This window comes from Lissotriton vulgaris, chromosome 8 (assembly GCF_964263255.1).
Source record: "Lissotriton vulgaris chromosome 8, aLisVul1.2, whole genome shotgun sequence".
Taxonomy (NCBI): Eukaryota; Metazoa; Chordata; class Amphibia; order Caudata; family Salamandridae; genus Lissotriton; species Lissotriton vulgaris.
The window spans coordinates 1,415,359,313-1,415,376,431 of NC_141696.1; the positions used below are offsets into that span (position 1 = coordinate 1,415,359,313).

The 17,119-nt window shown below is 46.5% G+C and overlaps 1 protein-coding gene across 1 annotated transcript in view; it reads right to left on the bottom strand.

Annotated features, from left to right (window-relative positions):
• Nucleotides 1-17,119, bottom strand: part of DSCAM (DS cell adhesion molecule) — a 985,823-nt gene that overhangs the window by 157,969 nt on the left and 810,735 nt on the right. Inside the window, exon 23 of the mRNA XM_086935432.1 lies at nt 7,340-7,503. Coding sequence (XP_086791558.1) covers nt 7,340-7,503 — 164 coding nt within the window. The remainder of the gene's footprint in view (nt 1-7,339; nt 7,504-17,119) is intronic.

Below are 17,119 nucleotides of genomic sequence, written 5' to 3' on the forward strand. Positions count from 1 at the left end.
CATACACACCTCAGGGATCAGAGCTGTAGAGAAAGCATACACACCACAGTGGAGAAGTGTGGCTCAATGGTTAGAGCGGCAGACCCTGATGCAGAGGTCTAGCCCGGGACCAGGGTTCAATTTCCCACCTCGGCGGGTCTTGGGCTCAAAAAAATCCACGGACCTGATAATTCTCGCCTCGGTGCCTATTCCAATCATGGAGTCCCACCCTGCAACTCTGGGCAATAGCTTGCTTAATCTCCACAACGGCCCCCACAACGCTAAGGATGCCTGGCCTCAACCTTGGGGGTGCCCAGGAGTGGACGCCTCACAGGGAAAGCCATGATGGGTTCCACAGCGGTATTCCTACAAGCGCCTTGAGACCCTTGCGGGTGAGTAGTGCGCGTTACAATTTACAAGTATCAATTTACCTCAGGGATCAGAGCTTTAGAGACAGCAAACACACCTCAGGGATCAGAGCTGTAGAGACAGCGTACACACCACAGGGATCAGAGCTGTAGAGATAGCATACACACCTCAGGGATCAGAGCTGTAGAGATAGCACACACACCTCAGGGCTCAGAGCTTTAGAGACAGCAAACACACCTCAGGGATCAGAGCTGTAGAGACAGCGTACACACCACAGGGATCAGAGCTGTAGAGATAGCATACACACCTCAGGGATCAGAGCTGTAGAGATAGCACACACACCTCAGGGCTCAGAGCTTTAGAGACAGCAAACACACCTCAGGGATCAGAGCTGTAGAGACAGCATACACACCACAGGGATCAGAGCTGTAGAGATAGCATACACACCTCAGAGATCAGAGCTTTAGAGACAGCGTACACACCACAGGGATCAGTGCTTTAGAGATAGCATACACACCTCAGAGATCAGTGCTTTAGAGACAGCGTACACACCACAGGGATCAGAGCTTAAGAGACAGTGTAAAAACCTGATGGGTCAGAGATTTAAAGACAACATACACACCTCAGTGATCAGAGCTTAGAGTTTTTTCTCTTTGAAAAATTTACAGACCTTTCATATGACCTGTAACTTGGAACATGCTCATATTTAAAGCACTATTTGTCGCCCACCTGTTGTTCACATGCACTATATGTCTGCCAAAAATAAGTAAACAGATAAGTGAGTAGAAAAATGGCAATTTAGAGATGTTATCATATTTACAATTTTCTGACTTGTACCAACTCTAAAATTTGAACACAAGTTATTAAATGTCAACAATATGGGGTCATTCAATTTAGTTACAGCCCCACATCTTATCATAGCAGTGCATGTACATTCTTATGGATCTTGAAGAAGGCCAAGAAAATGGACTACAGAAAGTAAACAGTGATCGAAGAGCCCTGTTTTTGCTCCGTTCCTGCTTCTACCTTCATGAAGCCTGAGATGAAGGTTAGCATTTGGTATCTGACTACCCTACTTGACTTCTGTGAGAAATTGGGTAGTTGGTTGAGGGGGATATCAGCCCTTCTCAAGCAACAGCCATCCAAACGGTAGAAACAGAGATGTGCAATTTTAAAGATTAAAGGTAAGTATAGTGCTTAAAAGCACAAAGCAACACTTGCTGCTATCTGGTTGTGCAAGACTGAGTGAAAGTCACAAGCTCAAACCAAATGCAACGAAGGGCAGGCTGGTACAGGGACCATCTAAGTCCCCTTGAAAAAGGTACCTTCTAAAGTCTAGTGCAAACAATTTCGTTTGAAGTGGAGTAGGACACAAGGAGCAGGGAGAGGGTCATAGGTGATTGTTGCTGTTGTGCGAAGGTCTTGATCGGTGTCACAGATGGTCATGGCTAAAGCTTATCATTGTCAAAGCGGGCTACTGATGCTGTACAAGAAAGTGCACATCCTGCATTGCCAGTCATTGCTGGCAGTCGCTGTTGCGCAAAGAGTCGGGTTCACCGGAGCTTCACATTGGTGATCGGAATGGGTGGCGCAATTTTGGCATGAACAGGCCTGTTTGTGGTTGTGAAGGTCCCAAAACTTGAGGATGTCTCCTTTTCTTCTAAGAGGAACTCAACTGTTGCCACAACAAGGGTCCAGGACTTGGGAGGCACCACTCGGGGATCAGGAACTCACTCTAGCAGAAGCTAGCAGGGTTCAGGCAGGTCCAGCTACAGCTCCAGGCAGGTGCAGAGCAGCAGGTCAGCTGGACAATAGCAAGGAGAACTCTAGAGCTTTTTGTATCCCAATAGATTGGAAAAGGAGGTCAGTCAGTTGACCCTTGGAGTCACTTCAGCCTGCGATGAAGGATGCAGGTCTAGTCTTCCCTCCCAAACAGTACGGCAGGCTTCAAACAGCAGGGCAGTCCTTTGGCAGCAGGGCAGTCCTTCTTCTGTAGTATCCACAGGTCCAGGAGTGTATTCAAGAGTGGTTCTGAGGGTCCTATTTTAGTGCCTTCTTTGAAGTAGGAGACGCTTATGGACCTTACAGAAGTGTCTGGAATTTCCTGCCTTCCTACCCTGGTCCCAGTCTGTCTGCAGGCACAATAGTTCAGTGTGAAGTCCTTTGTGTATGAGCTAAGGCAGTTTCTTTGAAGTGCAAGTGTGACAGGTGACATCTGTGCTCCTCTAATCAAATCAGGATCACCCAACCTGCCAACACCCAGACCCTCTATTGCGTGGCTGCCTACAAGAAATACACAAAGGCCAACTGCGAACAACACCTTCTCATGTGATACAGGAACAGGCTGCAGGCGCCAATTGGTTAGGACAAGAAAATGCCAACATTCTAAATGTGGCATTTTAAGAATTGCAACTTAAAATCCGATGTTACCACTAAAGAAGGTTTTAAATTACATTTCCTCAGACACCAAATATGACATTCCTATCTGTTCCCAAACAGAAGTATTAACGTATTCATTGTAATAAGGTAACACACGGTTATCTAATAGGATTGGTAGGTCTTGCAATAATGAAAAACGAATTTGGTAGTACTTCACTACCAGGACAAGTAAAACTTAAAAGTACATGCCCAACATTTAAAATACAAAGCAATCTACCCTATGGGCTGGTTAGGGCTTACTCTGGGGATGACATATGTATTTAAAAGGAAGGTTCAGGCCTCGCAAAAGGTTTATTTTGTCTGTCCCAAAATGGCATTTGACACAGGGTGCAATGGCAGACCTGACACATTTTTTTAAAAGCTACTTAAGTGGGAGGCACAATAAGTGCTGAAGGCCCACTAGTCGCATTTAATTTACGGGAACTGAGTACATGTAATAGCACTTTACTAGGGATGTACAAGTAAATTATAGGTGCCAAATGGGGTGTAAGCCAATTTACCATGTTTAAAGGAGAGAGTGCAAGCTCTTTAGCACTTGCTAGCAGTTGTAAAGTGCACAGTGTCCTAAAGCCAGCAAAAACAGGTTCAGCAAAACAGGAGCAGTGAAGGCAAAAGGTTTGGAGGACTACCATCCAAGGGTGTAAGGTATAACAACATCCATGAGTGATGCTCAGTCTTCCAATGAAGGTTAGTGTGCACATCAAGGATAACTCAAACATTAGGAGACACAAAAAAATATTTTTGAGTATCATCCTGCATGCAATTTTACAAGATTGTTCCAATACCCCAAAGAGTTGTCAACTGCAGTTGATATGTGCATTCAAATCAGCAGGCCCCAGTGCTGTTCTGGGAAAGCAGCATCTAAATTCACAACACAAAGGCATTTTACAGCTTTATCGATCTGGCTGCACTTACTTACTTAAGTCATTATTTACATTGCAGAAAAGAGCTTTAGAAAACCAGGGAAATAAAGGGACTTCAGCCAGCCTATGGGGATTTGAGTTTAAATTGTTGGCTGCCTCTATTTTGTGCACGCCGGAAGGAGGTCTGCTGACAACTAGGAGATACAAATGCATTCCACCTCGTCTCCTCTGGGGATGTCCTGTGTTAATGTGTCACATTATCCATAATGAATAATAGGTTAGAGATATCCACTTCCCCCACTGAAATTCTGTATCAATGTTCTGGCCTACATCTAATTGTAGTGCAGCCATGACCTTTGCCCTATGACTGCACATCAGTGCAGCAATGAACCAGAAACAGATGAGTAGCTTCAGCTACATTGAGGAGCTGAGAGGATCAGCGGCAAAAAAACTGAAATTCCAGTATTACAAGCAGTGGGAAGGAACAACTAATAATGGGGTGTGCAAGGTATGTCTGCAAAGCCATGATTGCCAAAATCTAGATGGAAATCCTTGTAAAAAGTTACACTGAAAATATGCCAATACTCAGACCATCACGGACCACTGTTAGACACTCCTGTATTCAGAGTTCAATAAAGACCTTCTGTATGTAGGTTGGTTCACAAAGCAGTTGGGGTTTCTTGCACAAATACGTTGCAAGCACTCTCAGTTTTGTGCTGTGATCAGCATTGCTAATGAGTCGTAAAAACTCTTGCTTCAATAAATACATGATGCAGGAGCCCTTTTGCAACTCTGCAGATGTGCTTTCCTTTTCCACACCCTGCCTGGATCATGTGCCAGCTGCCGAAAGATGGGGGCCTGCCTGTGTATGGCTAACAACACAACTGGAGTGAGGACCCAAGTGGAAGTTGCCCCTTGCATAGCCTGTACTCCTGAAGTTGGATAGTCAGAGAGAAACGGAGTGGTACAATTATGCTCTTAAACCACATTTCTGTCTAGACTAGAGATTCCATGTTCTGAAACATTTTATTTTGGGAGAGTTTTAGAAGTAGTACAAGCATAACAGAAGCTTAGAGATACTGGACTTGATATGTGTTTAATTTGTACATTCATCCTACACTCCCACTTTTTCTGTTATTTTCTTTGTAAGACAGTATGGCCTTATCAGACCCTATGACTTTGCGCAAAGTGTCATAGGGTCTGATAAGGCCATATCAGTAGTTAAAGACCCTTCGTCTCAAGTGAACCATATTACAAAAGTGCTTTCTAGACCACGCAAACACTTTAACTCATCTCCATCATTTAGGTTACCCCCACAAACTGCAGACTCCATTCGTGTCGAGCCATCTGAAACGTTTGTCTCCGCTATGCCCAGACAATGGTCCGCGCGCATCTAAATTCCGCTGTATGACTTTTAGCTTGGTAGTAGAAATACTCTATCGCTGTTGCAATGGAGTATCCTTAACACTAAAATATCTATCTGGCTGTTAGTCAGTGGAGTAAAAAAACACCACCCATCACTGAACCGAACAAACCTTTTCTAATTCTAATGTCCATCCATCCATGAACTCTAAAAAAAACCCTGGCAGGACTAACCTCCTCCTATTCCTGAACCCTAGAACTTTTTCTGGCCATAAACTCCACTCATACCATCCCTGACCCCGAAAATCCCTCACCACCCCAAAAACGGCACCCAATACTGTACGCTAAAACCCTTCACCGCCTCTAAATTGCAGTTGTCAGTGAATCTTGAGCAAGTCGTGGTTTTTCAGCCAGTATCACTGAGCATGCTAAACGTCATCCTCCTGACAGTTGACAGACAAACTAAGGCATTATGGGAAACCCCCCATGGCTGTTTTTATTAGAAAAACTTAGGTTTAGATCTGCAATTGTATATCCCTCTTCGTTGTACTCTGCAGGTATACAGTGACGGATAAACGGCTGCAGCCATACACTGACAGATGTTGTCTCCACGAAGTGGCATCCACTCAAAGGTGATGCGGAGCTTGGAGGGTCCCAGGGGTCATCCAGGTCTATACACATTCGACAGATTCTTCTTGAATTGTGTGGGTATTCAGTGCAGAAGCGAATTAATGTATTAACCCTTTCGCTGCGGCAGCTATTCCGCCGCAGCGCTAACAGGGCGGGGCGGCCGCGCGGCGGCCGCATGCTGGTGACAGAACCGCTCCGTCACCAGCCGCGGTTGAGCTGTGCTCGTGACGGAGTGGTTCTGTCATGGCCCGCCCCGCTCAATAGAACGCGCCGCGCAGGCGCGGCGGCCGGGCCATGACGGAACCGCTCTGTCATCAGCACAGCGCCACCGCAGCTGATGACGGAGCGGTTCCGTCATCAGCAGGGGAGGGGTTAATCATATAGCTTGAGTTGCAAAGAACGCCAGTGAAGAGTGTCAGGTGGGTGGAATGGAGAAAAGTGAAAATCATCCCAAAGGATTTTGGGTAATGTGAAGAGATAAATGTGGGAAGACTGCAAAGGCAAAATACTGCCTCGACCATGTTTTGAACGTTATTAACTTATTACCCATGAATTACAAAGGACACTGCAATTCTAGATGGGGCTGGCAAGGGTAGGAGCAACGACACAGGGCTCCTAAACCGGAATCCTATCCAGGGCTCCATCCCTCCCACCACACTATTCTAACTGGTTGACCAGAGGCTGTCAGGGAAGTGGTGGAAGGTACAGAGGAAGGCGAGGGAAGCATAAGAGGCCCCTGCTAGTTTAGACGTGCAGGGCTGTGTTCTGGCTGCCCGGTGCTGCCAGCTACCATGTTGTGGTGATGGATCGCACAGATGGTGATGATTATGTGAAGGTGGTTGTACAGTGGGGGGTGTGATTCACTCTTCATCAGAGGGTCTGGTGAAGGACAGCTCAGCTGCATTTAGCATATTCCGATCTGGCCTTGGCTCGGTCTTTGACTGCAGGCCGCTGGAGGACCAGAGCCGTGGCAGCGGAGGAGAAGGCACCATAGGTGGCCAGTGCTGGACGAGCATCATTGCTGGGATGTGAGTGTGTCCCCCTGTCAGCCTGACATGAACATTGCCAGGCCCGTGGAGGGTCAATGGTCAGTGCAGGCAGTCAATGGAGATGGATGCTGGGAAGTGACTCGTGTGAAGTGGGGCTGCTGGGAGCTACGAGCTCATACATAACAACTAGACTGCAATTTGACCTATTCTGTCAACATCCAGTCCAAGTCTGAACGGCAGCAGTCATGTTGGAAGGAAAAATGGCGGACCTCCTAGAATGTCAGTAATCATGATTGTCAGTAATAAAGGGATGCCTTATGAGGACCATCACCATTCCCTATATTTCCCTCAGAGCAATTTCACTAGAGCATTTTTTAGCTGACAATAATCCTCGGCACACCTTGACAAATAGAAAAAAAAGTAACCTGCCTGTGCTTTAGTATTGTAACTTTAAAACAATGCTCATATGAAATCCTCACAAGCACTGGTAACTGATGTGAGGCGCCCTGATACCTTTCAGGCATGTTGGAGCTCCATAAATCCGCAAATTTATTCAACAGTTCCCTCCTCGAAATTTTTGATCATTTTTTCTGTTGGCCTATCGCTCGTGAGAAGAACAGCTGTCCATGCTGACACGTTGACTAGTAATCTGTGGGTAACGTGTGGTTGGAAAAGGCACATATGACACAAGGGTCCCTTGGTTCTTACCTTGTACTTGAAGATTCAGAATAATCTCATCTGCTCCCCAGTTGTTGGTGGCGACACAGCTGTAAAACCCAGAATCCTCTGCTTTAACGGTACGGATGATGAAGCTGCCATTGGTGTAAACACTTCTCCGGCCATCAATCGTCACTAGACTGGGTGTTCCGTTACTACCTCACAGGAAACAAAATTCATAAATTAAAGAAATTACAATCAAAACTAGTCGGAAGAGGGTGAACATAAGGCAGGGCCAGTTCTAGGTCTACACCCTGTATAACAATACCAGGACAAGACAACAACAGTATAGACATATTATAATTTTTAATTTTTTTCAAAATAGGGCAATAGCGCATTTTTGTTTATAATCGAGTATCTCTTGTTTCGTTACAGGTTATATGTGAGAGATTATTAAATTCAATCAAAGCTTCTTTTGAATTTTTTCAAAAAATTATCCGAATGCAAAATTACATATCTTCTGAAACTTTTAAGGTACGTCTATATTTGAAACCTTAATGATTTATGCAGTAGGAATATATCACAACAGGTCCAAGTTCTATCAGTAAGGTTGTGTTCATTGATTTTATATCCCTGTACTTTAAAAGCCTTGATTAATGTTTGCCACCCTTCATGCTCATTTCATGAATTTGACCCTGAGAAAAAGTAGAGGGCACATTCTTGATGTTAAATCCCTTTTAAGCTTGTTATGACATTAGATACTAAGGCCCTGTGGTTTAATGTAAAGAGTGACCAGGTAAGGTGAGGAACTTCAGCAGATGTGGCCATCTTGTTTCCTGAGCTACAGAAGGCAGGAAACATGTGAAGGGTTGTGTGGCAAGGGTACGTTTCTAAGGAGCAGTTAGGACAAAAAAGTAGGGTGCAAATTGAATTTTTTGGGAGAAGTTGTGAAGTCAATACAGAGGTTTTTGAAGGATGGTACAGGGAAGAGTGGTGGCTGTCTGCAATGCTACTGAGAAGACCTTGGGGTTATTACCACTGATATGTCTTGAATCACATACATTTGGTGATGACTACAGGCAGCCCTGGGAGGTGGTGTTACCCTTAACGACATCCGGGTAAAATGATGGTTAGCAATTCACAGTATTAACGCACAGACAGTTATTGACATCTTTCAATCATGTTGGTTGGTTACAAATCTTCCAGATTTATTGGAACATAATTTATAATTGAATTAGCTGTCTTTACACTTTATGACAAGTCCCTCCCAGCTCCTCAGTCTAGCAGCAAAAATTCCACTTCAACCCCCTCCACAGTACATATTTCATGTCATATTAGACCATCCATGGTTGCTATGACCACTCATATTGCTACGCGCTGCACTTTGATGTGTTTTACAATGAGTTATGATTTTGGAAAACCCATATGTACCCAATGCCTGTGACATGCAAGGAAGAGTAGGGAATCCTTAATGATATTCGATAATCATTATATTAACACATTCCTTATTTCACACTTGTCTTTCAGTCTTTTAAAAGCTATTTTTACTGATCACAGATATTCCAGATCCTAAGTTTGAACAGGTGTCTGGAGGGCAGACCCTCATTGGGTTTAAGCTCCAAGCCTACAAATTTCAGACCAATTTGAACTTGAGACTAATGGTGTACCATAAAAATGCAAAACTTAGACAAGGTCCTTTCATTGACCCTCTGCTCTGAAAAGAACTGGCCTGTCCTGTCAAAGTCAAAGAGAGGGTGCTCGTTCATCTCCCTTCCTGCAGCAATTTCAAGTCTTATTTACTTCCATAAAAGCTTCCTGCATCTGGTAAGACTCTGGCTTGACCTAAATGTCCATCAGCTATTTCTGATCGGCATACTTCATGTAATGTTCAATTCCTGCTGTTTCCTGCCCATCACTTCACAATAAATGCGTTATGATATTCGAGTGAGTTAATAGTACCATTGTACACATCTTTGTAAAGGACCTATATTCGAATTCAGTGAATTCATCCACCCTTTCATCCATTTGAGGTTCATAAACTGAGTACCCTTATGTAGGGTCATATTAGCATTTATTATCAGCGTCTTGAGAAATAAGATTTTACGAAGACTTGCCATGGATTTTGCTTTATGTTTCTTTCTAGAGGAGGCCAAATTCACAAGGATGCGTGGCCCCAAATCCTGGAAACCCAATAAACACTTCTCTTTAATGTCCATGTTTCTTCCAACAAATGGACTATATGGGGCACTGCAGCGCTCTCTGGCACTGCAAGAATGAGAAGAACATCTACATGGCCCGCCTCGCTACCATCATCAGAAAACACGGACTCAGCATAGTATCCTACGCCGACAATACCCAGCTCATCCTCTGCCTCACCAAAGAACCCAACATCACCAGACACAGTTTCCAGGTAGGAATGAAGGATGTCGCATCCTGGATGAGCAGCAGCTGCCTGAAGTTCAACTCGGAGAAAACGGAAGTCCTCATCCTCGGATCCACCCCCTACGCCTGGGACCACACCTGGTGGCTCACCACCCTCAGCAGTTCCCCAACACCAACGGACCATGCTCGCAACCTCGGAATCATACTCGACTCCTCCCTCACCATGAACCAACAGATCAAGGCTGTATCTTCCACGTGCTTCAATACCCTCCTCATTCTCCGCAAGACCTTCAAATGGATCCTCCCCAGATCCAGATAGACCAACACCCACACACTCATAACCAGCAGACTGGACTACGGGAATGCCATCTTTGACAGAATCAACAAATCTCTACTCCTCAAACTCCAGACCATCCAGAACGCCACAGCCAGACTCGTCCTCGGCATCCCACGACAAGACCACATCACCCAGCACCTACAAGACCTACACTGGCTTCCTGTCAAAAAGAGAGTGACTTTCAAGCTGCTCACTCACGCCTATAAATCCTTCCACAACACCAGACCCCAATACCTCACCAATAGAATCTCCTCCTACGCACCCAAGAGAAACCTCCGCTCCGCCAACCTCACCCTGGCCGAAATCCCTGGCATCCACAGTGCCAGAATGGGAGGAAGAGCCTTCTCCTACATCGCAGCCAAGATCTGGCACGAACTGCCCCTCTGCATCAGACGATCCTCCACACTGCAAGCATTCAGGAAGAGATGGACCTGCACCTCCACCCCCACCAGCGCCATGAGACCCTCACGGTGAGTAGTGTACTTCACAAATACCTGATTGATTGATTGATTGATTAATTGATAGCTAATAATGTTGTTAGGTCAAATGAGCACGGGCAAACTGACTTTATTATTAGTCTCCTGTATAGCCATCCAAACATTCAAAATGGCTACTTGATTGTCACACTGTGGTAGAAAAATGGGATAAAACTTATTGAGACCAATAATATTTACATTCTGAGGGCTTTACGTTTCTGGGGCAATCTGCTATGTGCATTTGAGATTGTGTTCCCACACTATTCAGACCCTTGCTCCAGGGCCGGACTGGGTCCCAGACCAGCCCCCGTGCGGCTCGTAGGGAGCGAGCACTTCAAGCAAGCCCGAACACTAGTAGGCAGGTTTAGGGACAGACCAAAATGGTGAATTTTACAGCACATTTTTCATTACATATTCAATTGTATCAACTTTCAAAGCACAGTAAATAGTAGATGGTGACCTTAAAGAGCACCAGGTTACCCATATTCTTTAAAGTGCTGCGAGTGCAACTACATTTGTCAGTGTATGGATAGTGTAACACTATTCATAGACACTTTTCTGAGCATAGCTATTTCCACTGGGACTAAGAGTGCTAGCCCCGCTGGCACGGGCCCCATTGCTCCATACCTTATTGTCAGTGTGTGTGCTTTTTTTCGGAGCACATGCTTTTTCACTATTAGAATTTGAAGTCACCAAGTCCGCACACAGTATTTGTCTTTCTTTCGTGTTCAGATTCCCAAATTTGATGTTGCTCAAATTTTCACCCATTTGCTGCCACTGTGTAAAACTGTCTGTTTGCACTACCTAAATTGCTTTGCGTGGGTCAGATCTGCTGTGGCTTGAGCAAGCGTTAGCACAGCAAACAACCTGTGCGTGCTTTGAGGTCTCACCAATGCATGCCCCAGACGGTCATCACGAGGCAGATGTGAGTTCACGTTACCATGGTGCTCATAGCAATTCTACCTATTAGGGATTCTGATTAGTCAGATATCTGCAGATAACAATCTTACTATAGATCAACATCCAGACTCCACTTGTTCATGACATGCACAGATCAATAGTCCATGATTTGCACTCCACCGCACGATGTGCACACACCTACAGTAGATGACACGTACACACTTATAGTGCGCAAACTGCACATACCTATATCAGATGAAATATACATATCTACAGTGCACAACGTGAACACACCTACAGTGCACAGCATGCACAAACACCTATAATGCACAACATGCACACTCACATAGTGCACAACATGCAGACACCAACCATACATGACATGCAATCACCTACCATACATAACATGCACATACCTACAGTGGACGACATTCACATACCTACAATGCACGACATGCACACACCTATAGTGCACAACATGCACCCACCTACCATACATGACATGCAAACACCTACAGTGCGCAACATGCACACACCTATACTGTACGACAGGCAGACACCTTTATTGTACAACATGCATACACAAACCGCATATGAGATGCAGACACATACAGTGCACAAACCTTTACTACGCAACAGGCATACACCAAATACATGTATTCACCACTTGAGTGTGTGACGTCCAGATATCTATATTGCACGACCTCTAAAGCACGGCATGCAGGCACTTGAGGAGGCTCATCCGGGCACACTGTTGTGTTGGTGCGCAGCTGACACGCTGCCTGGCGCTCACAGCCCAGGCCTGTTTAGCGGAGCTGAGGAGCACATATAGTTGGGCCGCAGAATTAGTGGGACAAGTTATCAGCATCGCTATCGTGTCTCCCTGACCCCGCCTGCTCAGCTATCACTTTAAAATTTGTATTACTCGAGTATTAAGTGAACTTTTAAAGGAGACCCTAGGAATCAAGGGTACGTTTCATTATTGCATTGGCCGTGTCTGTAATCACTTTTCTGCCAACACCGTACAGCCTGGGGAGATGCCAGTGGTCACTCTATTAGGAAAGAGATGTGCACTTGGTGTGCCCTTCTAACTACAAAGCCCCGCTCTGGGTCTACTCTCACTCCAGATCATGGATAGCCCTTAGTGCACATGTATGATCATTGTATATGCTGAGGCGAGGGGCAAAAACATTACAGCTTCCTATGGGACTTCGAGACAGGGTTGTGCGTTCTCCGGAGCCATGCAGGGGACTTTCTCCGGCCCTGCTAGCAGAAAACTCACCTTTTTGTACACGCCTGATTTTTTTAGCTACTCATTGTACAAGTAAGTCTTCTTTTTTTTTTTACATTACTGCGACTGTGTAACTTCTATTCTAGTGAGATCATGTGGTTTATCAAGAAAATGTCTTGAGGAAACTGTCAAACTAGATGTGTGCCAATCCATGGGTACACGTGCTGCGATGTTCATTGCACGATTATAGAAACTGGTTGCACACAGTGTACCTGTAAAGGGGATGTGGAAATGAGGCCCTTGCAATAAAAATGCATCGAAAAATCCCTGATTTCGATTTTCATGTGGACCACCAGCAGGCTCCCGCTCCCACACCTCACATGGCGCATGAGACTTGTCAATTTCACAAGCATTGCACATATTAAATGTAGGTGATTACGCCACCCCTCTTCTTTAATGTGTTTCAGCTTTTAACAAATAAAATAAGTTTAAATTGAAATGCCTGGACATGGCTTACCACAGCCAGTGCCGAGCCCTCGTTTTATTGCCACCACTAGCACCAAATAAAAAATTGTAATCAAGATGATTGTCACGCGCCCTGACAATCATCATGATAAGCATTTTTGATTTATTGCTGCGACGGTGCGTAACTCAAGTAGGTCTGAACCCAAGTCACCTGACCTCGCTCCGCCCTGCTCACAATTAAATCCACACTGCGCAGTCAGACTAGAACCGGGCTGGGGCCTATGCCTTTTGCTTTGTTTAATAATCCTGGCCCGGTCGCGACACCCACCTAGTGCCCACTGTCCATGAGATGATTGTCGACAGGGTGGACAGACAAACTCACCTACTGCAGGCGACAGACTGGGCCCAGGCTAGGGGGCTAGAAATAATTAAGTTATGGCCGCAACGGTGCCCCAGCTCCAGCCACTCTGTCTCTCTTATGCCAGGCAGTCACACGCACTTGTGCGAGTCCCAATGCGCATGCGGCATGCATGGACCCACGAGCCTCACCCTAAGGGTGTACTGAAGAGTGGGTGGCGGTGGCGCGCAGACGCGGTGGTGAGGGAGACATCTGCACACTGCGCTGCCTCCTCTGAGTCCTGATTATTAAATTCACCTGGCTCGCTGCTGCTGCACCGGGTCCGGGATGGGGTGTGTACGTGCACCACTGCAGTTGTGCTTTTTTCACGGAGGAGTAGACTGTCTGAGTCTGGCTCTGCAGCGGAGGTCAGAGAAAACTGTCCGCCAGTGAAAAAAACGGCCCTACCCCATCCAGGCTACCGGGGGATTGCCCGGTGCCTGGAATTGCCAGTCCGGCCCTGCCTTGCTCTTACTTCCAATCAACTAAGGGCCCGCTCCTCAGGTCACCCTTAGGGCCTTCCTCTCTTTGTTTTCACACACTCTTGCCTGTTTGTCACACAATCTGCATTTGGAGGGTAGGCTAGAGAGTCTGGTGCATGGGAGTGTATTGAGTGACTGACTGCCCCCCCTGCAGGAGGAGCCCTGGGGAGTCTGTGTAACCCCATTTCCACACTTCCGAGGCCAACTCTAGGAGGGTGTCACTGCTATATGGAGCACAGTCAAGTGCATCTGCTTATGGTCTCTTGGCCTCTGCGTCTGCATCTGTAGCATCACGCACACGCAAATGCAGGAATTCCATCAGTTACATGGGTCCATTCCAGCTGGCACATGGGGCACGCCCACTTGAAATCATGTGCATTTTACATTTGAAAGATCTGTGTTCCTGAAGGATCTATACACGTGTCTGCAGCCCCCTCTGTAAAACCAGAGTGCCTGAGGGGTGCAAAAAGCAGGTGCAGTCGAGAAAGGCGGGGGCCCTCATTGGCCCCGCCGTGGGTATTGCGGGGCACTGGCCCCAACTCCCCCTCGCCAGCTATCCATGGTGGGGCGCATCCCTGCCGCGTCATAATGACGCGGCGGGTGTGCCTTGCCATCGATTGGTTAAGGTGCTCCCAAATAACCCGAAAGCGATTGGATCGCTTCCAGGTCAAGGGGGAGCAGGGGTCAGGCCGGCTAGAACCGGCCTGACCAAACGGGGGTTTAAAAGGCTGGGGACCGCAGGAGGCGTCCTCTTGTTTCCGCGATCCCAGGCCTGCCCTCTCTAGCCTTTTAGGAGGCTGTAATCTTTTTCCCCACCACCCATCCCCTAAAAGCAGATATTGCTTATTGTATCATGAGGTTGTTAATATGTTTTTTTTTCCCAGTGTGACAGGTGTGTTGTATGATTATTTTTGTTCCTTAGAACTTTTTCCCGTTTGTAGGTCATCAATCGTTGTATTTCTTGCTATTCCTTGGTCAGGCGGTAAGGTCATGATTGGTGAGCAGTCAATTTAAGGTCCTTAGCGGGCGGCGCCATTCTTGAATGGGGTTGCCCAGGGGGAGGGACAAGTGGTCTCTCCTACAACTCCAGGGGCGGTACAACCGGTTGGCTGGATGGGTGCGGGGGGGAATCACGCTTTCTTTAGGCTGGTTGGCCACCCCGCACGGGCACAATGACGTCACTAAACGGCGCAGAGTGCAAGGGCCCCCTTTTAATGGAATTCATGGAGAGTACGGGGGTAACCGGGGGGGGGGGGGGGGAGTACCCTCTCGGTAAATGGGCCCTCTGCGCATGCGCACTCCTACGGGAGGGCGTGGCTAATTGATAAGGATCTGACACCAGTTAGCGACCTTGCCGTAGGCCCAAATAGGATACGCAGAAAAGTCATTAGTGTATGGTTACGATTCAGATATTAGATCCGGATAGGAAATACTTTGTATTAGAAGTATGTTAAGGTTAGCCATCTGAAATCTGTACATATGAATTGTAATCAAGTGTCAAGTATGTTTTCTGCGTAAAATTGTGTAAATATTGTTTATTTCAATTTTATTTTGATTTTTATGTTTTTAATAAATACGGCCGGGGGCGGGGGGTTGTACGACCCCCGCCTCCAAAGAAATCCTCTTCATGTCTAATTTTAATAAATGTTGGTTAAACACAAGGCGGGGGAGGGGGGATGTTCGGTAGTCCCTGGCCATATAACCTTGCAGCTCCCGGGCTCTTTTTATAATACGACCCGCTTTGAAGAGCTTACCCTTACCATATTGCATGTCTCAGGTGGATTCTGACCAGATTCTGTACTTTCTCATGCTCGATTCTTAACTGATTCTGTGGCACTGAACATGTTTACACTCATTCTTTGCATGCTTTGTCCCTTGTAGCCTTCCATCATGTCTCTGAGCATCAACATTTCAGAATTAGAGTTTAACAATGCCTCTCCTCCCAGCACATGCCAGAGCAGCCGAGCTACAGAACAAGAGGTGTAGACCCTCGGCCTTGCACTTTAAAGACCAGCCCTCTCCTGCCTCCAGTAACGCGGGCCATTGTTGTGGATAATCGAGTAACCTTGCAAGCAGGCTTAAAATAGCAGAGAATAATTAAACGCTTCACTTCAATGCAAAGCCTTTGCAGATTCTTTACTACAAGGGAATACCATTCATGGAAACTGCCTCCCCCCGAGTGCCACCTGCTTCCTCCTGTGGATCTATGTTTACTTCGCATCTTCAGGCGGCCTTAATTCTGCCGGGGACCGGGGCGTTTATTTTTAGAGCTGAATCCATTGACCTTCCTGACTCCTGGGACGCGCGCGTGGTTCGGGGACACTGACGCGACTACCTGCAGCTGCCAGGTTGATTAACACATTCAGATCCGCGCATACCTAATCATCGACAATACCCTCGGCATTCCCACTGAGGGGCCCGCGCTGCGTCACTAAGGATGAGAGAGCGCAGGGCGGTGGGTAGAGCGTCTCTTCTCTATGCTACATTGGTGCCGGTGGTTGCAGGTGGTAGGCACTGGTGCCTATTTTTGGTGAGGAAAAGAGACATACGAAGAAAAGGTATAAAGAAGGAGGAAGAGAAAGATAGGAAAATATTGCCAAATGGAGAAAGAACGGATGCAAAAGAACCAACAAAGAGATAGAGAGAAAAGGGAGTGCAGGGTGGTCGAAGAAAGAATGCATAACGTGGCTCACAATTAGGGAACTCTGTATTAGACAACCCCAGTACTCAGTAGCAGCCTCCTAACAAAGTATTTGGGTCCCTACACTTATTATTTATAGGTGGAGAAGTGTGGCTCAATGATTAGAGCGGCAGACCCTGATGCAGAGGTCTAGCTCGGGACCAGGTTTCAATTCCGGGTCTTGGGCTCAAAAATTCCACGGACCTGATACTTCTCGCCTTGGTGCCTATTCCAATCATGGAGTCCCACTCTGCAACTCTGGGCAATAGCTTGCTTAATCTCCACAACAGCCCCCACAACGCTAAAAGGATGCCTGGCCTCAACCTTGGGGGTGCCCAGGAGTGGACGCCTAACAGGGAAAGCCAGGATGGGTTCCACAGCAGTATTCGTACAAGCGCCTTCAGACCCTTGCGGGTGAGTAGTGCGCTATACAAGTATCAATTTACAATTTTTTTACATTTATTCATTTATTTTCCAAATT